Source organism: Mesoplodon densirostris, chromosome 1 (assembly GCF_025265405.1).
Source record: "Mesoplodon densirostris isolate mMesDen1 chromosome 1, mMesDen1 primary haplotype, whole genome shotgun sequence".
NCBI lineage: Eukaryota > Metazoa > Chordata > Mammalia > Artiodactyla > Ziphiidae > Mesoplodon > Mesoplodon densirostris.
The window spans coordinates 87,813,261-87,830,770 of record NC_082661.1 but is presented as its reverse complement, the minus strand read 5'-3'; the positions used below and the strand labels follow the sequence as shown (position 1 = coordinate 87,830,770).

Sequence of the window (17,510 nt, the reverse complement as noted above, 5' to 3'; positions counted from 1 at the left end):
GTGCTTTACACATTGGCCAGATCTTTCAAAAACCCTAACTAAAATCATGTCACTCTCCTGTTCCCTAATTTTCTGATGGTCTCCTCTCTCATTGATACCAAGTTTCTTTAAAAGTGACCTATAAAATCTTATAGGATCTGCACTCTTCTCCCCTTCTAGTCCTCCCTCCCTTCTAGTCCTGGCCTCCATTTTGGTTATAAACCAGGACCTGAACAACCAGGAAATGTCCTTCCCCCAGACAGTCAAAATAACTCATTTCCTTAACTTGCTTCATGTTTCTGTTTAACCATCCCCTATCAATGAAGCCTCTCCCAACTTCCCTATGTACACAGCACCCTCCCTGCAAAACAGCACTCTCTACTCTACTGACCCTACTCTGATTTTCCTCAATGCCATATTTTCCTCACTCACTCCTCGATGCTACATATATTTACTCGCTAATTATCTAAATCCTTCCCAAGCAAGGATTCAGAATGAAGCAAGCTCTTTAAGAGAAAAAACTTGTTTTATTCACTATTGTATCTCTGGTGCCTAGAACAATTCTTAGTACATAGTAGGGCTCATTTGTATGAAAGAGGAACAGAGCATCTTACCACAAATCATACTCCTAAGTAAAACAAAAATATCCTCAAACAAACAGATCTAAGACTTTTTGGAAACCCAACATGTGGAAGCATAATAAATGCAAAGTAGGTTATTTTTCTATTCCCACTTTGATCTATACAAGTAGGAATTAATTATTATGCAATTCTTCAAGGTCATAAACAACTCAATCAAAATTTACCTCAAAACTCATTTAAGGCATTTGTTTTCAAATTTACTTTTGGAACACCTGATCATGATCCCTGAATACAAATGCCTTGATCATTAGGAATATACTATAAAGGCCAGTGGATGAGCTACAGAAGGAGCAATGGGGAAAATCAAGAGTCTGGACTAGCTCCTAATTGGATCAGCAGTGATGATAAACAAATGACTGTATAAAAATGGAAACAGGATTACTCTCAATTTGATCTTCAACTTGCTGGACATGCACAACTGATTCTCTTCTTTCAATATAACCGATATAAAAGAATATGGCTACATTAACTTACTAAAGACAACAAGGTACAAAGATAAAGGTATTAATCTCTGAAAGTATTTTGAAAACACTGATAAACACTAAATACTTAATACTAAAACACTACAAGATCCTCTCAACAATCCCTACCCATTTTCCCAACTGTTTTTTTTTTTGCATTATTTATTATTGATTGTCACCTGCCCCAACTAGAATGTAAACTCCATTAGAGATGATTTTTTCCTGTTGTGTTCACTCTTCTATCCCTGGTGCCTAAAACAGTGCCTGGTATGTAGAAGGGGCTCAATAAATATGTTAAATCCTTAAACAGAAATAATAAATGGGCTTTTAAATTTTAAGTAAGATTGAACAAAATGCCTAGACCACTCTTTTCCTTCCAAAAATCACTTTAGAAAAATACTGAACAAATAGTGAATCTATAAGCATTTTAAAAGCAGCTTTTGGTTTCATATTTTTAAATAGAGAGATTTAGCTGAGTTCACGCTCAACTTCTATGTTCTATTGCTTCTATTTGTTTCACCTGAATTACTAATATTCCAGCCAGCAAGCTATGTGATTAAACAGTAAATCAGATCGCCAAGCCTGGTTGATCTCCAAGCTTACATGACCTTATTCTCTTCAGAGTCTTTGCCCAGGATCTTTTCTGTCAATAATCCCAGCTTTCTGCCATCCCCAGGAATATTCCATGGGCAATTCCCTCTCCATCCGTCAACCCCTATCCCAACAAACACAGATGCAAAAAGGTGGCCCAAGAGCACACCCACAGAGACAGAAACATAGGAAAAAGCACATACACAGAGGTGAGCACACATATACAGAGGGGGGCATGCATTCATTTAAGCACTCAAACACAGAACCACTCATAAAGACAAACACATACATACATAAACTCTCACAGAGCCATACATGCAGATGCATGAATACAAGTACTACTGTACTAGCATATTCAGTACTCATAGCATCACCCTCACAGAGATAAGTATGTACATACAGAGCCCACATGCAGAGGTACCCCACACATAGACAGGGATACCTTCCCAGATCAACAGGGCACATCCTCATAAATAAACACCTCCCCTAACAGATAGATGAGCACTCTAAAAAGACAGAGAGGGCCTCCCTGGTGGCGCAAGTGGTTGAGAGTCCGCCTGCCGATGCAGGGGATACGGGTTCGTGCCCCGGTCTGGGAGGATCCCATATGCCGCGGAGCGGCTGGGCCCGTGAGCCATGGCCGCTGAGCCTGCGCGTCCGGAGCCTGCGTGTCCGGAGCCTGTGCTCCGCAACGGGGGAGGCCACAACAGTGAGAGGCCCGCATACCGCAAAAAAATAAAATAAAAATAAAAATAAAAATAAAAAGACAGAGAGGTTTCAAAGGCATGTATCTCTCACATATAGACATGTGAGTACATGCATGCACACCCACACACACACATAACTGAGAAGAACCCTGTGAGACCTTTCCAGAATAGAGAGCCACCCATGTCCTCTGCCTGCCTTTTGTCTCTAGAAAAACTTTAGTCAAAGAATAAATTTAATCAAAGAAGTGAGAAAATGCAGAAAGAAAGGGAAATAGTCAAGCAAGACAAAATAATAATACTTCAGCCATTAAACAAAGTCAAGGACCTTTAGTTCTTCCTCAAGGACTACGGATAATATTCTGAGCCACCTCCTTTGAGCTGTTTTGCAGATATTGAAACCCCCAACAGGTGGAAGAAATTATCTGTATGCTGCCCACAAGCAGGCAGACCCCAGACTGATTGGAACCAGAAGGCTGATGATGCTGACTCCCCATTACCTCACCACCAACCAATCAGAAGAATGTCCACAAGCTAATGACACTTTGCTCCTTGAACACTATAAGATTCCTTACTATCCGCTCCAGGGTGGAACACACAGTCTTGAGGATATGAGCCCGCTGTGGCCCCCTTTACCTGGCAAAGCAATAAAGCTATTTCTTTCTACTTCACCCAAAACTCTGTCTCTGAGATTTAATCCAGCACCAGTGTACAGAGGCCTAATTTCAGCAACACACATATACAGCTTTTTTGGGGGGGAAAAAAGAAAGTTGGGGAATCCTACACTAGATTCTCCAGGAATTAGAAAAAGGCAGTAAATAGACAGTAGAAAGGATATAAGATTGGATTCCTGTAACATTATTTACAAATGCTATGACCTAAGGCAAGTACCTTAACCATGCTGAGCCTCATTTTTCTCATTTATAAAATGAGAATACCTCTACCTACCTGTAGGATTGTTGTATACCATAAATACTAGCTAGTTCCCTTGGCTTTGCAGGTCAAATTCTTCTTACTAGTCATATAAATTATGTCTTCACTTTTTATTTGTACTGAATTCTCTTCTTTTTAAATAATTTTTCATTTAATAATGTGACATAATGTTCATCATAATAACAAAAGCAGCTCACCTCTATTGAACAGTTGCTATGTTCCAGGTACTGTTCTAGGCACTTTACTCATATAATCTCATTTAATCCTCACAACAACCCTAGCAGTCAGAGCCCAAGATTATATAACTAGGAAGTAGACTAAAATCCAGGTCTCTAAATAGGTTCTTAACCACAAAATAAAATTACTTATCAATTACATTAATAAATGTAATGACTATTTCAAAAGCAAAAACGTTATTAATCCCTGAAAACAGAAATGTACAAAACGGGTCCAGTTATTTCTTTGCATTTTATATTAAAAAAAAAACTGATCAATAGTCAAAACTTAAATGTAGTATTTAATTGTTAAATTCTGATAACACTAGATTTCTCACTGACATTTATCTCCCCTAGAAATTTTAAAAGCAGTTTTTAGGTTTCATTCATTCTGATGATACTGGGAGTCAAACGGAAAACTTTATTTTATACATAATTTAAGAAAGGTATAATCAACTGGCTCTTCTAAATCTTCTCTTTACATTAACACTGCTCTACCCTTGAAGGCAGAAATCTTCTCTTTCTCATACTCCTTGTCATCTAACATTCACATAATGGGCTTCCCAAACTCATTTTTTAATAAAATATCCAATAGATAGAAGTATAGACATAAAAGGCTCTTAACAAGCAGTTAATTTACAGAGGAAAAAAGTAAATGAATGTTGTACAACAGCTTAAGTCTCCTGAGCAAACAGCTAATTGAGACTTCTTGTTTTCCAAAGGGAAATTGGGAAAAAGGCACTTATTTAATTATATAATTGGGACACATGTTATTTGCAGTAAAAAAATCTAAAGTGCAGAAGTGCTGACAAGGCCTTGTAATACTTAGAATCAATACTTAGCACAAAGACAAAATAGTCTGCTGACCTTTTAAGAATTGTTCAGGGATTTTTATTTCCTTTATGTATTTAACAAACAAGATCTAGATGCTACAAATTTAAAAGTACTAGATTATATTAGGCTAAAGCTTCTAAGCAACAAAATAACAGAAAGGGACATACTTTACCATCATCCTTTTGCTTCTCAACAGCCCAAGAATTCCTCTGGATAAGAAGGATGCATGCCTAGTCTGTCAGACTAGTATGAATTTAAACACTATGATATATCACCACATATTAAGAGGTAACTGGCCCTATTTATTTTCCAAAAGAATCCTTTAAAATTAAATATCCTAAAAATAAAGATTTTTGACTGATACCCTCATTAAGTGGCCTTTAGCCAACAACCATCTATAACAGATCACTAATTCATGACCTAGGGCATATTTTACAACAAACTCTATGGTAAATGAATTAGATGTGTTCTGTTTTCTCTTTTTTAAAGGGTTAAACTGGACAAGTGACAAATTTAAATCTGCTCCTGGCTTAAATTATCCCAACCAAGCTCTATGGCACAGTAGTTTCAGCACTTAACATACCTCTTTTCTCCTAATAGAGCAGCTCTAAAACTTCCTAATGAAAATCTTGGTCCTACCCACCAATGGGGCCTATCTCCTTGGAAGGCTAGTGGCCATGTATCTTCTCAGGCACATGCCCCAGTTAGGCTTCTAAATTTTCCACCAAGAAATATCAATCATCTCTACTTCCTGCTTGGTTAACTGTCAAAGCACATGGATCTTCCCTTTTTTTTTTTTTTGCGGTACGCGGGCCTCACTGTTGTGGCCTCTCCCATTGCGGAGCACAGGCTCCAGACGCACAGGCTCAGCGGCCATGGCTCATGGGCTCAGCCACTCCGCGGCATGTGGGATCTTCCCGGACCGGGGCACGAACCCGTGTCCCCTGCATGGATAGGCGAACTCTCAACCACTGCACCACCAATGAAGCCCTGGATCTTCCCTTAATCAGCAAGAAGTAATATCCAGAATGTAAGGCCTTGCTACTGAATATAGCTCACTATTTTAACCTATATTCCATAATATTGTCCAACTTTTTATCAGAAGCTTACTTTGCAGCCTATTCATTCCTCTACACTATATTCTGATAAATTCTGTCCCTTATAAATGCTAGACTAATAATGTACTTAGACCAAACTGCTTATTCCTGCACTGCTATTTGGCATTGTGTCTTTACCTTTGAAGGGTGTAACTGTGAGCACAATGTAAAGTATGTCATCCTTTACAACAAAGAATATCTTTTAAAAGCATATGGAAGAGAAACTTCTTTGACCATTCACGAAAGCTGTGCTATTCCTGAGCACATACATTTAAATTTTTAAATGTAGGTAAAACTATGAGCAAATAATTAGAATTATAGAAGTGATAACTGATAAAGTCTACCAACTTTTAACATCACTGTAAAATGGAGGGGTGAGTTTTTTTTCTACTGCAAACCACTGGCATAAAAAAAATGAGAAAGAACAATTTGGAAAAAAATAATTTAAATGTTATTCAATATTAAGAAAAACAAAATATCCAAAAATTATGATAATATTTCTGTTCTACATTATGGACAATTCCAGAGGGAGAGCAGAGACACAGATTTATGTTAACATTAAGAGTGACAAAAAGAATTCAAGACACAAAGAAATGACAGGGGAGAGCCAGTCAAGGAAGGGCTAATATTTGAGCTATTTATATTAGTCTTGGGTTATGCATCTCAAGTAGTGATTACATTTTGCTATATTCTTTGAAATGAGCTAAGTTCATATTACTCCCCTGCCCAAAAACCTTTCACGGCAGTGACTGCCAGGTGTTCAATATCCTCCACAACACAGCTTCCAAATTATCCCCTATTATTCCTTTACCTTATATTTATCACCAAATGGAGTTGTTAATTCCTAAACACACCCGTTTTCCAACCTTATTGCCACTGGTCAAACCAGTTATTCCATCTGAGCTACCCTCCCATCCACTCCGCCCCTGCATGACACAATCCTACTCACTGTCATCATCAAGCATGGAACTTTCACAACAGCCCTCCATCTACCATTCTGCTTCTTGACCAATAGGCAGAACTTATAACATCATCAAACCATGAACCAGCTGGGACCACACCAAGTGGTCCATTCGAAAGTTGGTATGGACCAACTTTGAAGATGGTTCTGAAGATGGTTCTCAGTATTTTTCCTCAACACACACTCATTGCTCCATTTTTTCTTTAATTACAATTGTTTGTATGAATGTATTCCCTCAAGTAGATTTGGATAGCACCTATTTTTTTTATCCCCCACTCCAACTTAACACAATGATCAAGTAAAGTGAATTCAAAATAAAAATCTGTTCAGGGCTTCCCTGGTGGCGCAGTGGTTGAGAGTCCACCTGCCGATGCAGGGGACACGGGTTCGTGCCCCGGTCCAGGAGGATCCCCCATGCCGCGGAGCAGCTGGGCCCGTGAGCCATGGCCGTTGAGCCTGCACATCTGGAGCCTGTGCTCTGCAACGGGAGAGGCCACAACAGCGCGAGGCCCACATACCGCAAAAAAAAAAAAAAAAAATCTGTTCAATTAGGTAAAGATTTTTATCAAAAGTTACCTCTTTCCTAAAGAACTTGGGTCAGTTACTCTTGACCCTCATCCATGTGTTTTGGTGAATAGCAATCCACTTTAAGGAGATGTTACATTTCATGATAAAATTAATTATTTTCTCCAAAAAAAAAAGACTATAAACAATTTAGGACGGTATTCCCCATGTCAAAGAAAATTCTGAAATGGGCAATCACAGTAGGCTTAGTTTAAGTCGTGCAGTTGCCTCTGGACACTGCAAATGTCTTCATTCCTCCCCATAAGCTGTGATCAGTGTTTATCCATAAGAATCTCTAAGGAACCTTCTTGGGCCACATTTGACAAGGTTGTTTGATAAATATAAGAAGCACTAGACTGGAAGTTAGTAGACCTGGGTTTTTGTCCTGATTTTACCAGCTATAATCACAGTAGTTTCTGATTTTCCATCTGCCAAATGAGGGGTTTTGAGAACATTAATTGTTTCCAAATTGGTAATAGATTTTGAGAAAAATTGGTTGTTTCCTGTGTTCCTTGGAATCCTGGGGTAAAAAGCATGGGGTGGAGGTGCCCTAAGGCCGAATGGGCCTCCTCACTCCACCACCCCCTACAGCTTTATCAGTTCACATGAACATTTTAAAACACTAAAAAAAAAAAAAAAAAAAAAAGAAATTGGAAATAAAGTTCCTAATGTAAGTATACAAATAGTTTTTTTTTATCACAAACAAGCTATATAAATGAAGAGAACTTTTGTTTCAGCTCCATTGTAACCTTGTTAACAACAAAGCTTATGTTAACTAAACATGTAAAGAGAAAAAAAGATTAAGTCAAAACAGCAAGTCACCTAGCAAATACACTACAAGATTAAAAGAAGCATGACGTGCTGAGGAAAAATATTCTCCTAAAGTAATCTATCTCTAAGGGACAAATGAGATGGATTTTTCAAACTAAATCAGAGGCAGAAATACTGGGCCTGCGCAAAGTTAAGTAAATGTGTTAGAAGCTGGGACTGAGCTCAAAGGAACTTGGCTCTCAGGAATGAGCTTTAACCATCTCTAAAGTGTAAGATATCTTTACTTAACTGCCACCTTTAAGACCTAAAAATTTAAAAAAAAAAAAGTCAAGAAAATTCTCTCCACAACATTTAACATGGTTAACAGTATAGGAAAGTGACTCAAAATTTTGAATTTATTCAGATTTCATAAAAAGTCAAAACTTAAAAGATTCCCAATGCATTAACATAATATCTAAAGAACACTTTTTATTTCCTGTGAGAATGCTTCTAGTAAATGTTAAGAAAAGAGGTAAAAAAGTTGGTTTAACAACTGATATTCTAAAATCACAGACTGAAGACTGGTAATAACATACAGCCAGCCATTCTCAATCACAGATGAAAGATTGCAAAAATCCTATTCCAAAGTCCCACAGAATACTTTTATCATATGAAGTCACTCAGCCTCTGTTCAAAATTATCTAATGTACAACTCTAATTTTTAGAAAACTTTTTCCAGATATGAAATTTGCCATTATTTCTTCTAATCATTCTGATTTCATTACCTCTTCAGATGTCAAATTGTAACCAACTAATGTCAACCTTTTCAAGGTAGAGTACATTATTATGTATTATACAGGAGGGGCAAAAGATACGTGGGAGCAAGGAAATGACAGTTTAAAAAAAGACTAAACAATGGTGAAACAATAGCAAAATCTAAAAGTAATTTAGGATAGCCCAAAGTTTTGATGTTTTAAAACTTTTGGAACTTTAAATCTATTTTCCTATACAAACAAGTTATATACGATGGTAAGATTCCTAGATGAGCTCACACACACACACACACACACACACACACACACACACACAGAACCCAACATTTAATTGGAAAGTTCCAAAGTTATACAGAACCAATCACCATTTCAGAATCTCAGTGGGGTGCCAGAAACAGAGGTCTTCATCACTAAGAAAAGGTGGAGGGGTTTCGTCCTCTTTTGACCTTACACTCCCAGGCCCCACTTAAAATCTCTGTAGTTATCAAAGTATGGTCCAGGGACTTCTGGGGAGATACTGAAACCCTTTCTGGAAGACCACAAAGTCAGAATTATTTTGATAGTATTATACTAAGATGTTTGACTTTTTCTCATTCTCCCATGAGTGGACAACGGAGTTTTTTAGAGGCTACATGAAGTATATGGTACAACAGACTGAATATAAAAGCAGAGGTGAGAATTCAATTATCTTCCATTAGGATATTTAAAATACTTGCAAAATATAAAACAGTGTCACTCTTCTCACTAATTTTTTTGCTTTGGAAAAGTTATTCTTCATAAAGTTTGTTATTTATTTTAATATGTAATGGATTTATGATAGGTATTTTTAATGAAATAAAAATGTTTCTATAATGATCAGGCTTAATTGTGAATGCAGTAAATATAAATAGATATAACTTACATGAATAAAAAGCTCTTTGGAATCCTCAATAATTTAGAACAATGTAATAGGTTCCTGAGATCAAAAATGTTTGAGAATCAATATTCTAGAAAGTAAAGACAAGGTCTACTCTCCTTGAGGCCACTGGTGTGGTTAATGTAGAGAAGGAAGGGTACATTCACAAACAGGAACACCTACAGTTGTGAAATGAAGATTTGAGGACAATATTCTGAGAGAAAATTCTGATGATAAAAAGCAGAACCAGAAGAGAGTCAAAGTCTGCATTTCCTCTTTTCTGCTCATCCTTACAACAGTAGATAAATGAGAATTAGTCACAATGCCACGTAAAAGTATAAATAAAGTCAAAGAAACTGAAAAGTAAGAGAAGTGTCTTAGTAGAATGATTAAAGAGTGCTAGGAAGGCCACCCTAACCACAGTATGGGATTAAGTCCACAGATGTAATAGGAGGTAAGGGTGGAAATGTGGGTAAGGGTCATACTGAGAATAACCCTAAATAAATAATAGGCTAAAGAAACTAAATTTAACCATGCAAGAGGAAAGCTGCTGAAGGATTTCCAGCCAAGGGGTATTAAAATCAGTTCTGTAAACTCCAAAGCTTTTAAAAATATTTTTAACTATTACAAAATGTGAGACATTCCAATATCTACAAATGAAAATTCTGATTATATGATTGAAGATTTCAAACACATGCAAAAATGAAAGCTCACCATGTTGCTTCTGCTTTGGGTTATACATTTTCCACCACCGAAAAATTATAAATCCATCTTGAATTCTAAGCAAGATAAATTACAGAAAGGAAAGCTTAAGTAACAATTTACTTAACTCATTTCTTAATTAGTTATTATAAAAGGCAGGCAATTGATAATAAGGAAATACACAAAATTTTCAACAGGACACTAGCATACCAAGATGTTTCATAACATTCCAGTTCAGAAAGGAAAAGAAGATTTGCAAAGCTCTTAAGATTCTTCTATTTAGGTAAACTGTAATACCAGATTACATTTAACAGGAAAATAAAGTGTTAAGAGAAAAAACTTTTTCTTTTTTAAATTTAAATTTTAAATTTTTAAAATTTAAAAAAGGAGTTAAAATTATATAAGCTAAAAGCCAAATCTTCAAAGGGGGATATTAGCACACTAAGGGAAAACTTTTAAAGATTTTCTTTCATTTCTATAGTGATACAACACTTCATATCCCAGAAGGATGGAATTATAATCTAATTTTCACTTTTTAATTTTAACTTGGAAATAACTTTAGACTCACAAAGAAGTTACCTCTCCATTATAAATGAGGTATGAGGGCTGCCAAACCCTAGCACCTCTCAACTAATTCCATATCTTCAAGTTTTATCTAACTAACAAATTTTAAGCAAATCACAAAAATAAGAGTAAGCTTTTCTTTCAAGGCTTACAGAAGACAGAATATATCAAACATATGAACTATCATTTCTTATTATATTCAGATTTCATTTCCTCCTTGAGGTAAAATTAGAAATGTTAATAAATGCTAAATAATTCTAAAAACTGACTATCTATACTAAGGAACTAATGGATGAGAGTTATCAACGTCCCTGATCCTTGCTTACATAACAAATGACCACAATGAATTCTAAAACAAAAACTGTCAGGTAATCTAATGGCTCAATATTTAAAACTAGGGATGACATAAGATTGTTCATTTCCATAAGCTGCTATTCAATAATATTTTGCCAGCTTAAACCTTAGCTAAATTAATCCACTGATAGAAACATTTAAAAAAATCAATTCACCAAGTATGAGTCACTGAAGAAAATGATTTTTATGATTTTATTTGAAAAGGCCAACATTTCTAATATGAAAAAGCAAGTCATATTCAATACAGTATTATAATCAAAAAATTTTGTAATATTTCAAATTTGTTTAAGATGGGTCCTCATTTATTTATTTATTTATTCTTACCTAATAGACATGTCTTCTGTAATGTAATAGATTTCACGAACCATGACTTTTCCAGAAAGAACAGAGAAAGAAAAGGAGCCTGTTGTAGGAAAAAACCAACAGCAATTAATGTAATTGTTTTGTAAGACAGTAGAGTCCTTAAAGCTTTAAATGCTCTTAGCATTCAATTTACTCAATAATTAAATGTTCTCTCCCTACTCCCTTCCTGATATCCTTAAAGCCTTACTAACCTTCTAAAATTTTTCCCTCGAATATAACAAAAAGTGCCATACATATCATCACTATGAACTGAGCCACTAAATAACTATATGAGAACATTAGTTTAAACAGCTGCTTCCTATGGATAATTCCCTTAATTAGGCACAGCCAATAAACAAACCCAAAGCAGTGCAGGGGGCAGACAGCAGAAGCAAAAGGAACTACAATCCTGCAGCCTGTGGAACACAAACCACATTCACAGAAAGACAAGATGAAAAGGCAGAGGGCTATATACCAGATGAAGAAACAAGATAAAACCCCAGAAAAACAACTAAATGAAGTGGAGATAGGCAACCTTCCAGAAAAAGAATTCAGAATAATGATAGTGAAGATAATCCAGGAACTCAGAAAAAGAATAGGGGCAAAGATCGAGAACATGCAAAAAATGTTTAACAAAGACCTAGAAGAATTAAAGAACAAACAAACAGAGATGAACAATACAATAACTGAAATGAAAACTACACTAGAAGGAATCAATAGCAGAATAACTGAGGCAGAAGAACGGATAAGTGACCTGGAAGACAGAATGCTGGAATTCACTGCTGTGGAACAGAATAAAGAAAAAACAATGAAAAGAAATGAAGACAGCCTAAGAGACCTCTGGGACAACATTAAACGCAACAACATTCGCATTATAGGGGTCCTAGAAGGAGAAAAGAGAGAGAAAGGACCAGAGAAAATATCTGAAGAGATTATAGTCAAAAAATTCCCTAACATGGGAAAGGATATAGCCACCCAAGTCCAGGAAGCACAGCGAATTCCATACAGAATAAACCCAAGGAGAAACACGCCGAGACACATAGTAATCAAATTGGTAAAAATTAAAGACAAAGAAAAATTATTAAAAGCAACAAGGGAAAAATGACAAATAATATACAAGGGAACTCCCATAAGGTTAACAGCTGATTTCTCAGCAGAAACTCTACAAGCCAGAAGGGAGTAGCATGATATACTTAAAGTGATGAAAAGGGAAGAACTTACAACCAACATTACTCTACCCAGCAAGGATCTCATTCAGATTCGATGGAGAAATCAAAAGCTTTACAGACAAGCAAAAGCTAAGAGAATTCAGCACCACCAAACCAGCTCTACAACAAATGCTAAAGGAACTTCTCTAAGTGGAAACACAAGAGAAGAAAAGGAGCTACAAAAAGAAATCCAAAACAATTAAGAAAATAGGAACCTACATATCAATAATTACCTTAAATGTGAATGGATTAAATGCTCTAACCAAAAGACACAGGCTTGCTGAATGGATACAAAAACAAGACCCATATATATGCTGTCTACAAGAGACCCACTTCAGACCTAGGGACACATAAAGACTGAAAGTGAGGGGATGGAAAAAGATATTCCATGCAAATGGAAATCAAAAGAAAGCTGGAGTAGCTATACTCATATCAGATAAAATAGACTTTAAAATAAAGAATGTTACAAGAGCCAAGGAAGGACACAATGTAATGATCAAGGGATCAATCCAAGAAGAAGATATAACAATTATAAATATATATGTACCCAACATAGGAGCACCACAAAACACGAGGCAACTGCTCAGACCTATAAAAGAGGAAATCGACAGTAACACAATAATAGTGGGGGATTTTAACACCTCACTTACACCAATGGACAGATCATCCAAAATGAAAATAAATAAGGAAACATAAGCTTTAAATGATATAACAGACCAGATAGATTTAATTGATATTTATAGGACATTCCACCCAAAAACAGCAGATTACACTTTCTCCTCAAGTGCACATGGAACATTCTCCAGGATAGATCACATCTTGGGTCGCAAAAGAAGCCTCAGTAAATTTAAGAAAAATGAAATCATATCAAGCATCTTTTCTGACCACAACACTATGAGATTAGAAATCAATTACACGGAAAAAAAAAACATTAAAAACGCAGACACATGGAGACTAAACAATACGTTACTAAATAACCAAGAGATCACTGAAGGAATCAAAGAAGAAATCAAAAAATACATAGAGACAAATGACAATGAAAACACGACGATCCAAAACCTATGGGATGCAGCAAAAGCAGTTCTAAGAGGGAAGTTTATAGCTATACAAGAGTACCTCAAGAAACAAGAAAAAACTCAAGTAAAAAATCTAAACTTATACCTAAAGGAACAAGAGAAAGAAGAACAAACAAAACCCAAAGTTAGCAGAAGGAATAAAATCATAAATATCACAGCAGAAATAAATGAAATAGAAACAAAGAAAACAATAGCAAAGATCAATAAAACGAAAAGCTGGTTCTTTGAGAAGATAAATAAAATTGATAAACCATTACCCAGACTCATCAAGAAAAAGAGGGAGAGGACTCAAATCAATAAAATTAGAAATGAAAAAGAAGAAGTTCCAACAGACACTGCAGAAACACAAAGCATCCTAAGAGACTACTACAAGCAACTCTATGCCAATAAAATGGAAAAGCTGGAAGAAATGGACAAATTTTTAGAAATGCACAACCTGCTGAGACTGAACCAGGAAGAAATACACAATATGAACAGACCAATCACAAGCACTTAAATTGAAACTGTGATTAAAAATCTTCCAACAAACAAAAGTCCAGGACCAGATGACTTCACAGGTGAATTCTATCGAACATTTAGAGAAGAGCTAACACCCATCCTTCTCAAACTCCTCCAAAACACTGCAGAGGAAGGAACACTCCCAAATTCATTCTATGAGGCCACCATCACCCTGATACCAAAACCAGACAAAGATACTACAAAAAAAGAAAATTACAGACCAATATCACTGATGAATATAGATGCAAAAATCCTCAACAAAATACTAGCAAACAGAATCCAACAAAACATTAAAAGGATCATACACCATGATCAATAGGGATTTATCCCAGGGATGCAAGGATTCTTCAATATATGCAAATCAATCAATGTGATACACCATATTAACAAATTGAAGAATAAAAACCATATGATCATCTCAACAGATGCAGAAGATGCTTCTGACAAAATTCAACACCCATTTATGATAAAAACTCTCCAGAAAGTGGGCACAGAGGGAACCTACCTCAACATAATAAAGGCCATATATGACAAACCCACAGCAAACATCATTCTCAATGGTGAAAAACTGAAAGCATTTCCTCTAAGATCAGGAAAGAGACAAGGATGTCTACTCTTGCCACCCTTATTCAACATAGTTTTGGAAGTCCTAGCCATGGCAATCAGAGAAGAAAAAGAAATAAAAGGAATACAAATTGGAAAAGAAGAAGTAAAGCTGTCACTGTTTGCAGATGACATGATACTATACATAGAGAATCCTAAAGATGCCACCAGAAAACTACTAGAGCTAATCAATGAATTTGGTAAAGTTGCAGGATACAAAATTAATGCACAGAAATCTCTTGCATTCCTATACACCAATGATGAAAAATCTGAAAGAGAAATTAAGGCAACACTCCCATTTACCACTGCAACAAAAAGAATAAAATACCTGGAATAAACCTACCTAGGGAGACAAAAGACCTGTATGCAGAAAACTGTAAGACACTGATGAAAGAAAATAAAGATGATACCAACAGATGGAGAGATATACCATGTTCTTGGATTGGAAGAATCAATATTGTGAAAATGACTATACTACCCAAAGCTATCTACAGATTCAATGCACTCCCTATCAAATTACCAATGGCATTTTTTACAGAACTAGAACAAATCATCTTAAAATTTGTATGGAGACACAAAAGACCCCAAATAGCCAAAGCAGTCTTGAGGGAAAAAAATGGAGCTGGAGGAATCAGACTCCCTGACTTCAGACTATACTACAAAGCTACAGTAATCAAGACAATATGGTACTGGCACAAAAACAGAAACATAGTTCAATGGAACAAGACAGAAAGCCCAGAGATAAACCCACGCACCTATGGTCAACTAATCTATGATAAAGGAGGCAAATATATACAATGGAGAGAAGACAGTCTCTTCAATAAGTGGTGATGGGAAAACAGGACAGCTACATGTAAAAGAATGAAATTAGAACACTACCTAACACCATACACAAAAATAAACTCTAAATGGATTCGAGACCTAAATATAAGACCAGACACTATAAAACTCTTAGAGGAAAACATAGGTAGAACACTCATTGACATAAGTCACAGCAAGATCTTTTTTGATCCACCTCCTAGAGAAATGGAAATAAAAACAAAGATAAACAAATGGGACCTAATGAAACTTCAAAGCTTTTGCACAGCAAAGGAAACCATAAACAAGACCAAAAGACAACGCTCAGAATGGGAGAAAATATTTGCAAACAAATCAAAGGACAAAGGATTAATCTCCAAAATATATAAACAGCTCATGCAGCTCAATATTAAAGAAACAAACAACCCAATCCAAAAATGGGCAGAAGACCTAAATAGACATTTCTCCAAAGAAGATACACAGATGGCCAAGAAGCACATGAGAAGCTGCTCAACATCACTAATTATGAGAGAAATGCAAATCAAAACTAAAATGAGGTATCACCTCACACCAGTGAGAATGGGCATCATCAGAAAATTCACAAACAACAAATGCTGGAGAGGGAGTGGAGAAAAGGGAACCCTTTTGCTCTGTTGGTGGGAATGTAAATTGATACAGTCACTATGAAGAACAGTATGGAGGTTCCTTAAAAAACTAAAAATAGAATTACCATATGATCCAGCAATCCCACTACTGGGCTTATACCCAGAGAAAACCATAATTCAAAAAGACACATGCACCCCAATATTCATTGCAGCACTATTTACCATAGCCAGGTCATGGAAGCAACCTAAATGCCCATCGACAGATGAATGGATAAAGAAGTAGTGGTACATACATACAATGGAATATTACTCAGCCATAAAAAGGAACAAAATTGAGTCATTTGTTGAGATGTGGATGGATCTAGAGACTGTCATACAGAGTGAAGTAAGTCAGAAAGAGAAAAACAAATATTATATATTAATGCATGTATGTGGAACCTAGAAAAATGGTACAGATGAACTGGTTTGCAGGGCAGAAGTTGAGACACAGATAGAGAACAAACATATGCACACCAAGGGGGGAAAACCGCGGTGGGGTGGGGATCGTGGTGTGCTGAATTGGGTGATTGGGATTGACACATATACACTGATGTGTATAAAACTGATGACTTATAAGAACCTGCAGTATAAAAAAACAAACAAACAAAAAACCCAAAGCAGTGACTAATTCACCATTCTTCTCCATTAATTTGGGTGACTCCAGGAACCCGTCATTGCCTCAAATTAATGAAAGACTACTTACGTTTGAGAAAAGTTTTATTTATGACCACTAAGAGGTACTCAACTCTAAGGAAGATCAGAAACATTCTATTTGCTGACTCTTCACCCCTTTTCCCCAGTGGTTTAGGGCTTTCTAAGGCATATAACTTCCTAAGACACCCTCCTATCTATTTGCAAACTTCCCATTTATAAGTAGTCAAGTTAAATTAATAAAGAAGGCTACAAAATGAAATACACAAGATGATTCCACTTACAGTTATAGATTTTTTAGGTATCAGTTTAAAAAACAACAGTAAAACTTCATCAAGCATTAGAAAGTTTCTTTGGATAGTAGGACCTTAAGAAACTTCTAGTTCCATATGTTATATGTCTAGATTTTTCAAATTATTTTAATGATTATCTCTTATAAGTCAAAAAAAAAAACCACTTAGAAACACTTTAAGAAATAAGAATGAGGTAAAAGGACATAACCAAGTGGTAGTTCAACTCTACTTGAACTATATGCTATATGAGAGAAATTCCAGTTAAATTGGTTTAACTTTCATAAAACAAAGGTAAATTTCTAAAGCTACTATCTGTTTATAAAATACATATTTACAATATACATCTCAAGATTACAGAGAAGAAAAAAATTACTCAAAC

The 17,510-nt window shown here is 35.8% G+C and overlaps 1 protein-coding gene across 5 annotated transcripts in view; it reads right to left on the bottom strand.

Annotated features, from left to right (window-relative positions):
- BLTP1 (bridge-like lipid transfer protein family member 1) overlaps nt 1–17,510 on the bottom strand; it is a 211,864-nt gene that overhangs the window by 173,216 nt on the left and 21,138 nt on the right. For all 5 annotated transcript variants that reach the window (XM_060105644.1, XM_060105660.1, XM_060105652.1 and 2 more), the window contains 2 exons: nt 11,343–11,421; nt 10,113–10,177 (listed from right to left, as the gene is read on the bottom strand). In XM_060105644.1, the coding sequence (XP_059961627.1) occupies nt 10,113–10,177; nt 11,343–11,421 (144 nt within the window). The remainder of the gene's footprint in view (nt 1–10,112; nt 10,178–11,342; nt 11,422–17,510) is intronic.